Source organism: Oncorhynchus kisutch, linkage group LG30, assembly GCF_002021735.2.
Source record: "Oncorhynchus kisutch isolate 150728-3 linkage group LG30, Okis_V2, whole genome shotgun sequence".
Taxonomy (NCBI): Eukaryota; Metazoa; Chordata; class Actinopteri; order Salmoniformes; family Salmonidae; genus Oncorhynchus; species Oncorhynchus kisutch.
The window spans coordinates 30,189,505-30,203,660 of NC_034203.2; the positions used below are offsets into that span (position 1 = coordinate 30,189,505).

General features: G+C 46.0%; 1 protein-coding gene across 4 annotated transcripts in view; it reads left to right on the forward strand.

The window, feature by feature from the left end:
• The first annotated feature begins 7,487 nt into the window (after positions 1-7,487).
• Positions 7,488-14,156, forward strand: part of LOC109875080 (matrix metalloproteinase-16-like) — a 38,933-nt gene continuing 32,264 nt past the window's right edge. For 2 of the 4 annotated variants that reach the window (XM_031810870.1, XM_020467241.2), the window contains exon 1: positions 7,488-7,942. In XM_031810870.1, the coding sequence (XP_031666730.1) occupies positions 7,814-7,942 (129 nt within the window). In that variant the 5' untranslated portion in view covers positions 7,488-7,813. The remainder of the gene's footprint in view (positions 7,943-14,156) is intronic. The other 2 variants (XM_031810871.1, XM_031810868.1) reach the window with 1 other exon arrangement.

The following is a 14,156-nucleotide window of genomic DNA, read 5'->3' on the forward strand; positions in this document are numbered from 1 at the left end:
TAGAGGAGGATGAGCTGGCCAATCAGTGGTCTAGAGGATGATGAGCTGGACCATCAGAAGTCTAGAGGATGAGCTGGACAATCAGCGGTCTAGAGGATGAGCTGGCCAATCAGCGGTCTAGAGGAGGATGAGCTGGACAATCAGCAGTCTGGAGGATGAGCTGGCCAATCAGTGGTCTAGAGGATGATGAGCTGGACAATCAGCAGTCTAGAGGATGAGCTGGCCAATATGAGGATGAGCTGGCCAATCAGTGGTGTAGAGGATGATGACCTGGACAATCAGCAGTCCAGAGGATGAGCTGGCCAATCAGCGGTCTAGAATTGGATGAGCTGGTCAATCAGCAGTCTTTGAGGAGGATGAGCTGGACAATAGGAGGATGAGCTGGCCAATCAGTGGTCTAAAGGATGATGACCTGGCCAATCAGCAGTCTAGAGGATGAGCTGGCCAATCAGCAGTCCAGAGGAGGATGAGCTGGCCAATCAGTAGTCTAGAGGAGGATGAGCTGGCCAATCAGCAGTCTAGAGGAGGATGAGCTGGCCAATCAACGGTCTAGAGGAGGATGAGCTGGACAATCAGCAGTCTAGAGGATGAGCTGGCCAATATGAGGATGAGCTTGCCAATCAGTGGTCTAGAGGATGATGACCTGGACAATCAGCAGTCTAGAGGATGATGAGCTGGACCATCAGCGGTCTAGAGGATGATGAGCTGGACCATCAGCAGTCTAGAGGACTAGCTGGACAATCAGAGGTCTAGAGGAGGATGAACTGGCAAATCAGTAGTCTAGAGGAGGATGAGCTGGCCTATTAGCAGTCTAGAGGAGGATGAGCTGGCCAATCGGCGGTCTAGAGGAGGATGAGCTGGCCAATCAGCGGTCTAGAGGAGGATGAGCTGGCCTATTAGCAGTCTAGAGGAGGATGAGCTGGCCAATCAGCGGTCTAGAGGAGGATGAGCTGGCCAATCAGCGGTCTAGAGGAGGATGAGCTGGACAATCAGCAGTCTAGAGGATGATGAGCTGGCCTATTAGCAGTCTAGAGTTGGATGAGCTGGACAATAGAAGGATGAGCTGGCCAATCAGTGGTCTAGAGGATGATGACCTGGACAATCAGCAGTCTAGAGGAGGATGAGCTGGCCAATCAGCAGTCTAGAGGAGGATGAGCTGGCCAATCAGTAGTCTAGAGGAGGATGAGCTGGCCAATCCGCGGTCTAGAGGAGGATGACCTGAAAAATAGGGGGATGAGCTAGCCAATCAGTGGTCTAGAGGATGAGCTGGCCAATCAGCAGTCTAGAGGAGGATGAGCTGGCCAATCAGCGGTCTAGAGTTGGATGAGCTGGCCAATCAGCAGTCTAGAGGAGGATGAGCTGGACAATAGAAGGATGAGCTGGCCAATCAGTGGTCTAGAGGATGATGAGCTGGCCAATCAGCAGTCTAGAGGAGGATGAGCTGGCCAATCGGTAGTCTAGAGGAGGATGAGCTGGCCAATCAGCGGTCTAGAGGAGGATGAGCTGAACAATAGGGTGATGAGCTGGCCAATCAGTGGTCTAGAGGAGGATGAGCTGGACAATCAGCGGTCTAGAGGATTAGCTGGCCAATCAGCGGTCTATAGGAGGAGGATGACCTGGACAATCAGCAGTCTTGAGGATGAGCTGGCCAATCAGCGGTCTAGAGGAGGATGAGCTGGACAATCAGCAGTCTAGAGGATGATGAGCTTGCCAATCAGTAGTCTAGAGGAGGATGAGCTGGACAATCAGCAGTCTAGAGGATGATGAGCTGGACCATCAGCAGTCTAGAGGATGATGAGCTGGACCATCAGCAGTCTAGAGGATGAGCTGGCCAATCAGCGGTCTAGAGGAGGATGAGCTGGACAATCAGCAGTCTAGAGGATGATGAGCTGGCCTATTAGCAGTCTAGAGGAGGATGAGCTGGACAATCAGCAGTCTAGAGGATGAGCTGGCCAATCAGCGGTCTAGAGGAGTATGAGCTGGCCAATCAGCGGTCTAGAGGAGGATGAGCTGGACAATCAGCGGTCTAGAGGATGATGACCTGGACAATCAGCAGTCTAGAGGATGAGCTGGCCAATAGGAGGATGAGCTGGCCAATCAGTGGTCTAGAGGATGATGACCTGGACAATCAGCAATCCAGAGGATGAGCTGGCCAATCAGCGGTCTAGAGTTGGATGAGCTGGCCAATCAGCAGCCTAGAGGAGGATGGGCTGGCCAAACAGCAGTCTAGAGGAGGATGAGCTGGACAATAGGGGGATGAGCTGGCCAATCAGTGGTCTAGAGGAGGATGAGCTGGACAATCAGCGGTCTAGAGGAGGATGAGCTGGCCAATTAGCGGTCTAGAGGAGGATGAGCTGGCCAATTAGCGGTCTAGAGGAGGATGAGCTGGACAATCAGCAGTCTAGAGGATGATGACCTGGACAATCAGCAGTCTAGAGGATGAGCTGGCCAATAGGAGGATGAGCTGGCCAATCAGTGGTCTAGAGGATGATGACCTGGACAATCAGCAGTCTAGAGGTTGAGCTGGCCAATCAGCGGTCTAGAGGAGTATGAGCAGGCAAATCAGTAGTCTAGAGGAGGATGAGCTGGCCAATCAGAGGTCTAGAGGAGGATGAGCTGGCCAATCAGCAGTCTAGAGGAGGATGAGCTGGCCAATCAGCGGTCTAGAGGAGTATGAGCTGGCCAATCAGCAGTCTAGAGGATGATGACCTGGACAATCAGCAGTCTAGAGGATGAGCTGGCCAATAGGAGGATGAGCTGGCCAATCAGTGGTCTAGAGGATGATGACCTGGACAATCAGCAGTCTAGAGGTTGAGCTGGCCAATCAGCGGTCTAGAGGAGTATGAGCAGGCAAATCAGTAGTCTAGAGGAGGATGAGCTGGCCAATCAGAGGTCTAGAGGAGGATGAGCTGGCCAATCAGCAGTCTAGAGGAGGATGAGCTGGCCAATCAGCGGTCTAGAGGAGTATGAGCTGGCCAATCAGCAGTCTAGAGGAGGATGAACTGGCCAATCAGTGGTCTAGAGGAGGATGAGCTGGACAATAGGAGGATGAGCTGGCCAATCAGTGGTATAGAGGAGGATGAGCTGGCCAATCAGCTGTCTACCTGCTTGAATATTTTTTATGACCAGTATATTTGGGGAGAGGTACTTTGGGTTACGCCCATAGCATTCCAACACATAAAAGCTGCTTACCATTTTTGAAGGAAAACTATTTAACTCATATTGTAATTATAGGTCGTATTTCATAGAAATCTGGACACTGGACATTTACTTTAAGAGAGGTATTGTTATGGATTTGGGTTGGTATGAGCATTACAAGAAGATGGCATTTCTTGTTCCTACCTCTAGGTTTCATTGTACCGACCTTTAGGTTTTGTTGTTCCAGCCTTCGGTCCTTTTCTTTTCAGAACTGTAGGATCACACTAAAATGTAGTGCGCAAACACAGCAGACTTGAAGTGCTGAAAGTGTTAACTGAATCATGTTGCCAGTGGTAGCCTGGTGAAGCCAGACTGAATACTCAAATGGTTCATTCACAAATGCTGAGCGCATCATTCCAGGCTATGGCAACAATACAGTGATATAAGATGGCTCCCGGCACAGTGAACAAACAGCCTAATGCCAATGAATGAAGAGGTAATTAGCAGAGCTGCAGAGATTACAGTGCACCACCTGATATCTCTAAAGCATCTGCTTTCCTCAAGGCGTTCCCATTGTGTTCACACAGCTAAGACTAGCTAATATTTGAATGTGCAATGGGGACTTATTTCACAAGATGAGCAATATTTTACTGATAGATTCTGCTACTGTTAATGGCAATAACACTGTTTGTGGTGGATAGTTAATGGGATAGAATATGCAGGTACTCTGGCGTGTGCACACTTTTGTGCTGACACGGTGAAACTAGACTTGCACAGTACTGTACATGTTCCATTGTATGGTGGTGGTTTTACCCTTTCCCAACGATCTCCCCAGGTCAATGCAGCTCTTGTTAGAGCATGTGGTCTCCATAGCAGCCCATTGGGTTATACAATAAACGTTCAGAGTAAATGAATGAACCTGCTAACTATAATCCAATAGGAATCCCTTTCAAAAGTGGTACGCTAGTCATGTCCTGTTTCAACCCTTAAAATGAAAATACTTCACAGTACAGAATCATATAGTATTGTGAGTAATCAATCGCATTTCATCATGAAAAGGTGTAAAAGATTTGGGGAGATGTTCCATGGAGTGTGTTGGTTTAAAATAGACTCGTATTGGAGTATCGAAACATTCACCCGACAACCATCAGCAAGGTTTAATAAACACTAGGAAGCATCTAAACAGAGTCTGTTTATTTGTCTTTTTCCATGGCTTCATTTACCTTTTAATATATACGGAACTTACGAAGTGTTTGTGTGTAGGCCAGAGAGAGAGACAGCGAGAGAGAAATACAGTTGAAGTCGGAAGTTTTACATACATCTTAGCCAAACACATTTAAACTGAGTTTTTCACAATTCCTGACATTTAATCCTAGTAAAAATGTCCTGTCTAGGTCAGTCAGGATCACCACTTTATTTTAAGAATGTGAAATGTCAGAATAATAGTAGAGAGAATGATTTATTTCAGCTTTTATTTATTTCATCACATTCCCAGTGGGTCAGAAGTTTACATACACTCAATTGGTATTTGGTAGCATTGCCTTTAAATTGTATAACTTGGGTCAAATGTTTCGGGTAGCCTTCCACAAGCTTCCCACAATAAGTTGGGTGAATTTTGTCCCATTCCTCCTGACAGAGCTGGTGTAACTGAGTCAGGTTTGTAGGCCTCCTTGTTCGCACACGCTTTTTCAGTCCTGCCCACAAATGTTCTTTAGGATTGCGGTCAGAGCTTTGTGATGGCCACTCAAATACGTTGACTTTGTTGTCCTTAAGCCATTTTGTCACAACTTTGGAAATATGCTTGGGGTCATTTTCCATTTGGAAGACCCATTTGTGACCAAGCTTTAAACTTCCTGACTGATGTTTTGAGATGTTGCTTCAATATATCCACATAATTTTCCCGCCTCATGATGCCATCTATTTTGTGAAGTGCACCAGTCCCTCCTGCAGCAAGGCACCCCCACAACATGATGCTGCCACCCCCGTGCTTCACGGTTGGGATGGTGTTCTTTGGCTTGCAAGCCTCCCCTTTTCCTCCAAACATATTGAGGGTCATTATGGCCAAATAGTTATATTTTTGTTTCATCAGACCAGAGGATATTTCTCCAAAAAGTACAATCTTTGTCCCCATGTGCAGTTGCAAACCGTAGTGTATTTTTTATGGCGGTTTTGGAGCAGTGACTTCTTCCTTGCTGAGCGGCCTTTCAGGTTATGACAATATATGACTCGTTTACTATGGATATAGATACTTCTGTACCTGTTTCCTCCAGCATCTTCACAATGTCCTTTGCTGTTTTTCTTGGATTGATTTGCACTTTTCGCACAAAAGTATGTTCATCTCTAGGAGACAGAACGCGTCTCCTTCCTGAGCGGTATGACAGCTGCATGGTCCCATGGTGTTTATACCTGTGTACTATTGTTTGTACAGATGAATGTGGTACCTTCAGGCATTTGGAAATTGTTCCCAAGGATGAACTAGACTTGGAGGTCTACAATTTTTTTCTGAGGTTGCAACGATTTTCTTCTTCCTCTGACAAGGAGTATGAAATATTGGACCAATGCGCAGCGTGTGTGTCCATAATGTATTTATTAAACTGAACACAGAATACAAAAAAACAAGAGAAATAAATGAAAACCGAAACAGTTCTGTATGGAAAACACAGACACAGAAAACAACTACCCACAAATCATAGTGGGAAAACAAGCTGCCTAAGTATGGTTCTCAATCAGAGACAACGAACGACAGCTGCCTCTGATTGGGAACCATACCAGGCCAAAACCAGAAATACAAAATCTAGAATACAAAACATAGAATGCCCACCCCAACTCACACCCTGACCAAACTAAACCAGAGACATAAAAAAATAAACTAAGGTCAGAACGTGACAGAGGTCTTGGCTGGTTTCTTTTGATTTTCCCATGATATTAAGCAAAGAGGCACTGAGTTTGAAGGTAGGCCTTGAGATACATCCACAGGTACACCTTCAATTGACTCAAATTATGTCAATTAGCCTTTGAGAAGCTTCTAAAGCCATGACATCATTTCCTGGACTTTTCCAAGCTGTTTAAAGGCACAGTCAACTTAGTGTATGTAAACTTCTGACCCACTGGAATTGTGATATAGTGAATTATAACTTAAACAATCTGTCTGTAAACAATTGTTAGAAAAATTACTTGTGTCATGCACAAAGTAGATGTCCTAACCGACATGCCAAAACTATAGTTTGTTAACAAGAAATTTGTGGAGTGGTTGAAAAACGAGTTTAAATGACTAAGTATATGTAAACTTACGACTTTAACTGTATGTACTATATAATGGGCATCTTGTACTGTGCAGTATTTTCCTTTTAAGGGTTGAAACAGGACATGACTAACGTACCACTTTTGAAAGGGATTCCTATTGGATTAAAGGCCTCTTTAATCGTTAATATCTAATGAGTAGGGTGGGTGATATTGTACACCATATCATGATGTAATTAAGATATGTTTGGCTTGTCTCAGTGTATTTGTCTTGACCCCATTTGAGTAGTAGTTGGGAACCTGTTTCTCAATAGAACACTGCCTCCTTGTGGTTAAAGTACAGTCTCTGTCTCGTGCAGAATCCTGACCGTGGTACTCAGCTGAGGTTTCTTGTCTCCATGCATTAATTCACCAACCACCATGAGCCTGCAAATAGAGTATTTCCTAGAGTGGTGTAGTCTTCTTTAGTCAACAGCAGGGTTAGGGTAGGCCTGTAACGAACATTGACTAGCTAAGCCTGTTACGACTTACGATCCCCCCAAATGGGTTAACCCTTAAGGTCTACGGGCTAGGAGACCCGTGTTTGAGACTTGCAATGGGCGTTATACTGTCGCCGTTCGCAACGATCGCTACGTTGGTGGCAGGTGTGGGATGGTGCCTTGGGGGCCATCGGAGAGGAGTGCACACGCGAGGTACTTGGTATAGTGAATCGTGAAGTACTTGGTATAGTGCAACGTGGGGACACGCTCTCCCAACCGGAGTGGATACTGTAATGAGCCTTGCCTAAGTAGGCATGTTATGACCCACGTCTTTAGCTGGGAGACAAGGGTTCGACACCCGCAAGCGACATTCTTCTCATATAATATCATATGTTTATCTTCATGAATAGGACATATGATTAATACTGTTAATATGCCCGTTATTACATGACATTGTTATAACCGTTTAATAGTCTATACTTGAATGATATCGGGGATATTGAAGGATGATTGCTCCATCTGTCTCGAGCTATTTCTATTCTCACAGTACATAAAGAATCTTGTACCAGGGTACATTACATGACGTTGGTCTTTACGCCGTCAAGTGGAGTGTTGCGCTGCTGGAGACATCATAGCGCAGGCGTAGACTCGGGGGGTATGCTTACTGTACATGGCCATTGATGCCGCTGGATAAACTAAATCAGCTATGTAAATAATAGTGACTGGGGCGGTGGAGCTAACATGCCGAATTCTATCACAGCCTAACATGAGAAAATAATACATGTCATCTGGGTTTACTTTATCCGGTTGACAAAACCACCGCGGCCGTCCTTTTATGCACGTCTCGGAATTTGGCTTTGACAGCTCGCCCGATGGTTTTCTTCATTTGACGCACGAATAAAAATCAGACGACGGGCGGTTTTTCCTAATAACCCATTTGGGAAAAACGGGTCATTATGACCTTAGTATCCCCCTCTAAAAGAAAACCATTGGATTGCCTTTACGCAACAGCGTTCTGCTTGCATTTATTGCTGTGGATTTTATGCGCCGCGTCCGGAGAAGAGATTCGTCAATTCAGCGTTGAGGTAAGTAAGATACATGGCCTGCTATTGCTTCGCGGTGGCTCATAATAAATGACAATGCACTCTCCTGTGCTCGAGTGGCAGAACATTGCGTGCGGACGATGGTTGCTGTTATTTATCTGGCTACATTATCACATAAACATGACCAGATGACATAGCAACATTGTATTTTATGCATGTTTCAAGATGCATGGAACGTCGAAATGATTATCCGTTCAATAATTTTTTACAAGTCAGAAGAACAACATCCTATGCTATTGCTTTGGACAGCGGGTGAGAGGGAGGATGGGCGACCATGAACGAGATGGTCCAGCGCCCATCCTCTCATTCGATCTCACTGCAATATTTGTTATCATAATACAGTGCCTTGCGTGTGCAGACCCCTTGGATTTCTTCACATTTTATACTGGGATTAAAATGCATTCATTTGTCATTTTGTCAACATTCTACACAAAAAGTGTTATTTTACCATAAATAAAACATTCTGAACCAAAATACAGTCGTTATATATTCATCCCCTTTGTTTAGGTAAGCCTACATTATTTCAAGAGTAAAATGTGGTTTAACAAATCACATAAGTTAAGTGCACTAACCCTTCCTCTGTCCCCCATACATACAACAACTGTAAAGTCATTCATTCAAGTATTACATTTCAAGCACAGATTGACATTTTCAAGCAAGGTGGTGGCTGCATCATGGTACGAGTATATGGCTAATATCTGCGAATACTGGTGAGTTTAAGGATAAAAAGTAATGGGATGGAGCTAAACACAGGCAAAATCCAAGAGGAAAACCTGCATCAGTCTGCTTTACACCAGAGACTGGGAAAGGAATTCACCTTTCCGTAGGACAATAGCCTAAAACACAAGGCCAAATCTACACTGAAGTTGCTTACCAAGAAGACAGTGAATGTTCCCGAGTGACCAAGTTACAGTTTGGACTTAAATCTGCTTGAAAATCTATGACAAGACTTGAAAATTGCTGTCTAGCCATGATCCCCAACCTCTTGACAGAGCTTGAATATTTTTTTTTAAAGAATAATGGGCAAATATGGTACAATCCATGTGTGCAAAACTCTTATAGACTTACCAGTGTTTTAGTGGTGCCTGGAGAAGTAGGTATACTCTAATTGTGGAAGTGGGCATACTCTAATTTTGACAAACATTTCCCAAACGGCCCCTGTGGCGAGGGAAAGGCGCCCTGTTTGAAAAATTCTATGACAAACAGTGACATAGGCTATGCTCCTAAAATGATGAATCCCATATTGGTCTTTCACAGTCAGGCCAACCCAAACTGTACTGTACAAGTAGGCTAATAGTAGGCCAAATATCAGGATAAGGTAAGAACCAGATGAAGACCGTGTCGAAGTAACAATGTTAAATACAGCAACAGAAGCAAAGGTACAGGACGGCAGGCAGGGTCAAGTCAGGCAGAGGTCAGAAATCCAGATAAGGGCAAAGGTACAGGACGGCAGACAGGCTCAGGGGCAGGCAGAGTGGTCAGGTGGGAGGGTTCAACAGGACAAATACTGGTAAGCTTGACAAACAAGATGAATTGGCAACAAACAGAGAACACAGGTATAAATACACAGGGGATAATAGGTAAGATGGGCAACACCTGGAGGGGGGTGGAGACAATCACAGAGACAGGTGAAACAGATCAGGGCGTGACAGGCTTGATACGGGACACATGAAAGGTGGGGTGTATATGAAAGGTACGGGACAACAGAAGACGAACATCAGAGGGGCTAATGACCTTGGAGATTGGGTAAGGGTCGATAAACCGGGGGGACAGTTTGCGAGACTCCACCCGGAGGGGCAGATCCCAGGTGGAGAGCCATACCTTCTGCCCGGGACGATACCGGGGAGCCGGGGTCCGATGGCAATCCGCTTGTCGTCGATACCTGGAGGTATCGTAGTTAGGCGCAGGGATGTAGCTTGAGGTCAAGGGCAGAACCCTGGGACAGGACAGCCCCTACTCCGACGCCCGAAGCATGGCCTCCACCACGAACTGACGAGATGGGTCCGGATGAACCAGGATGGGAGCTGTGGTGAAGCAATGTTTGAGGTCCCAGAATGCCCGGTCAGCAGCTGGGGACCACATGAACTCAAGGTCTTGTCCTTTTTCTCCACAAAGAAGAAGCCTGCGCTAGAGGGAGAGGAAGAGGGATGGATAAATCCAGCAGCTAGGGAGTCCCCATTGTAGGTATCCATAGCCTTGGTCTCCGGTCCCGACAGAGTACAGACATCCTCGGGGAAAGCGTGGTGCTAGGGAGAATGTCAATCCCGCAGTCATAGGGTCGATGCGGTGGAAGCGACGTCGCCCCGGCCTTGCTGAACACATCCTGGAGGTCCTGGTACTCTGCGGGACTGGCGGAGAGGTCAGAGGCACGTTCAAAGCCCCAGGAAGACGTACCGGGGTAGGTTGTGCTGACTTCAGGGAATAAGTGTGGCAGAACGGGCTCCAGTCCACGAAGGCACCAGTCAACCAGTTAAGGAGGGGATTGTGTGGTTGGAGCCAGGAGAATTCCCAATATCACGGGAACTTGATGAGCAGGAAACTGGATAACCTCACTGTGGTTCCCTGACACCCGTAGGTGGATGGGAGTGGTGTTGTGGGTGACTCGGCCTATATAGTGCCCGTCCAGCTCTCTAACATCCATGGGAATGGCAGGGTACTGTCCAAAAAACTCTCGTCGCCTCAGAGTCAATGAGAGCCCAGAGAGATTTGGATTGGTCTCCCCACAGTAGAATGGCATGAAAAGGGGTGTGAGCAGGGGAAGCAGGAATGTTCTCCATATGGCCCACCAGAGTCCTTGCTCCTACCGGTAAGCCTGGCTTCTTTAGAGAACAAGAGGACAAAAAATGACCAAGAGTCCCGCAATACAGACAACTCTTCGTGTTGATCCTGTATTTCCATTCCGCTGGCGATAGCCCAGCTCTGCCTAGTGACATAGGCTCAGGAAGCAGTGAGTCGGCCGTCTTCTGGCAGCCCTCGGGGCAGGTCGGGAATCCTTGGTGCTCTTGGCAACAAGACCATCGAGAGCTTCCAAGTTGACTCGGAGGCAAGGTGGGGTCCTTGGGCGTGCGATCAAAATCTAATCTCTCCCTCCATCGTTCCCGTAGTCGCCCATCGATTCGGATGGTCAAAGCGATAAGGGAATTGAGATCCGTAGGTAACTCCCGATCAGCAAGCTCGTCCTTGACCTCCTCCGAGACGCGTGCAGGAACATATCAAACATGCTTCCTGGTTCCAAACACTCTCCGCTGCCAACGTGCTGAAATCCACCGTATAGTAAACTACACTGTAGAAGCCTTGCCGAAGCTGGATTAGCTTCCGGGCAGCTTCTCTCCCGGAGAACGGTTAGTCTGAATCCCTCCAGACTAACACATATGGCCGTCTGCTGTTCCCATACAGCAGTAGCCCAGGTGAGAGCCGTGATGAGCGTGATGAGATAGGCTATCTTGGAGCGATCCAAGGGGAAGGAGGAGGGCTGAAGCTCGAAAATGAGGGAAAACTGAGCTAGAAACACCTGACAGGTGCTCGACTCTCCACCGAGAAGGTGGCGTCACCGATGAAACGGCACTGTTAGCAGTGGGGTTACTGAGGGGCTGTGGGGTTACCACCATGCTAAGCTGCCTCCCAGACAACCCGCGGAATTGCTCTGGGCAACCCGTCCAATGCCCGGTCATGGTGATCAACCAAAGTTTGGACCCCCTCCATAAGGTCACGAAGCAGTTCCTCGTGCCTCGCGATAGTGGCTCCTTGGGAGGAGATGGCGTCGCGCAGCTGGCCCGGGTCTGCTGGGTCAGTCATGCCCAGGTCTTGCTATCAGGATAAGGTAAGACCCAGATGAAGACCGTGTCGAAGTAACAATATTTATTACAGCAACAGAGGCGAAGGTACAGGATGGCAGGCAGGCTCAGGGTCAGGGGCAGGCAGAGTGGTCAGGCGGGCGGGTTCAAGGTCAAGACAGGCAAGTGTCAAAAACCAGGAGGGCGAGAAAAAGAGAGGCTGGGAAAAGACAGGAGCTGACAGGACAAATACTGGTAAGCTTGACAAACAAAACAAACTGGCAACAGACAAATAGAGAACACAGGTATAACAACACAGGGGATAATGGTGAAGATGGGCAACACCTGGAGGGGGGTGGAGACAATCACAAAGACAGGTGAAACAGATCAGGGCGTGCCAGCCTACTATTGAAATAGATAAATTAGGATGTCAACTGTTTCATAAATTCACAGGTTTCAGATTTTTTTACACTCAAAGTACAGTGCCTTGCGAAAGTATTCGGCCCCCTTGAACTTTGCGACCTTTTGCCACATTTCAGGCTTCAAACATAAAGATATAAAACTGTATTTTTTTGTGAAGAATCAACAACAAGTGGGACACAATCATGAAGTGAAATGACATTTATTGGATATTTCAAACTTTTTTAACAAATCAAAAACGGAAAAATTGGGCATGCAAAATTATTCAGCCCCTTTATTTTCAGTGCAGCAAACTCTCTCCAGAAGTTCAGTGAGGATCTCTGAATGATCCAATGTTGACCTAAATGACTAATGATGATAAATACAATCCACCTGTGTGTAATCAAGTCTCCGTATAAATGCACCTGCACTGTGATAGTCTCAGAGGTCCGTTAAAAGCGCAGAGAGCATCATGAAGAACAAGAAACACACCAGGCAGGTCCAAGATACTGTTGTGAAGAAGTTTAAAGCCGGATTTGGATACAAAAAGATTTCCCAAGCTTTAAACATCCCAAGGAGCGCTGTGCAAGCGATAATATTGAAATGGAAGGAGTATCAGACCACTGCAAATCTACCAAGACCTGGCCGTCCCTCTAAACTTTCAGCTCATACAAGGAGAAGACTGATCAGAGATGCAGCCAAGAGGCCCATGATCACTCTGGATGAACTGCAGAGATCTACAGCTGAGGTGGGAGACTCTGTCCATAGGACAACAATCAGTCGTATATTGCACAAATCTGGCCTTTATGGAAGAGTGGCAAGAAGAAAGCCATTTCATAAAGATATCCATAAAAAGTGTGGTGGAAGAAGGTGATGGAAGAATCTGGTCAGATGAAACCAAAATGGAACTTTTTGGCAACAATGCAAAACGTTATGTTTGGCGTAAAAGCAACAGAGCTCATCACCCTGAACACACCATCCCCACTGTCAAACATGGTGGTGGCAGCATCATGGTTTGGGCCTGCTTTTCTTCAGCAGGGACAGGGAAGATGGTTAAAATTGATGGGAAGATGGATGGAGCCAAATACAGGACCATTCTGGAAGAAAACCTGATGGAGTCTGCAAAAGACCTGAGACTGGGACGGAGATTTGTCTTCCAACAAGACAATGATCCAAAACATAAAGCAAAATCTACAATGGAATGGTTCAAAAATAAACATATCCAGGTGTTAGAATGGCTAAGTCAAAGTCCAGACCTGAATCCAATCGAGAATCTGTGGAAAGAACTGAAAACTGCTGTTCACAAATGCTCTCCATCCAACCTCACTGAGCTCGAGCTGTTTTGCAAGGAGGAATGGGAAAACATTTCAGTCTCTCGATGTGCAAAACTGATAGAGACATACCCCAAGCGACTTACAGCTGTAATCGCAGCAAAAGGTGGCGCTACAAAGTATTAACTTAAGGGGGCTGAATAATTTTGCACGCCCAATTTTTTCAGTTTTTGATTTGTTAAAAAAGTTTGAAATATCCAATAAATGTCGTTCCAATTCATGATTGTGTCCCACTTGTTGTTGATTCTTCACAAAAATATACAGTTTTATATCTTTATGTTTGAAGCCTGAAATGTGGCAAAAGGTCGCAAAGGTCAAGGGGGCCGAATACTTTCGCAAGGCACTGTATATATATTTTTTTAGAACATCCAATTTTGTTGTATTTCTAAGTCCACAACAATGCTTAAACCACATCAGAAGAGCACTTTTTAGGTCTGGGAAAAATAAGATCTAAAGAGTCTCCCTTTAAATTCAACTGTTCAGGCACCAAGCACTGTTGTTTGGTTCTTTCTTTACTCACATGAGATGGAGTTTGAAAAACAAAATGGCCACTGGATTGATGCAAATAATCACAATATATTTCTGCCAGGTAGGCATAGGCTACTTTGTAGCTAGTTTACATTTAATTGAGAAGGTTTTTGGGAAAGACTTTCCATTTACCAGAAGACGGTTAGGTCCATCATTAACATCGCT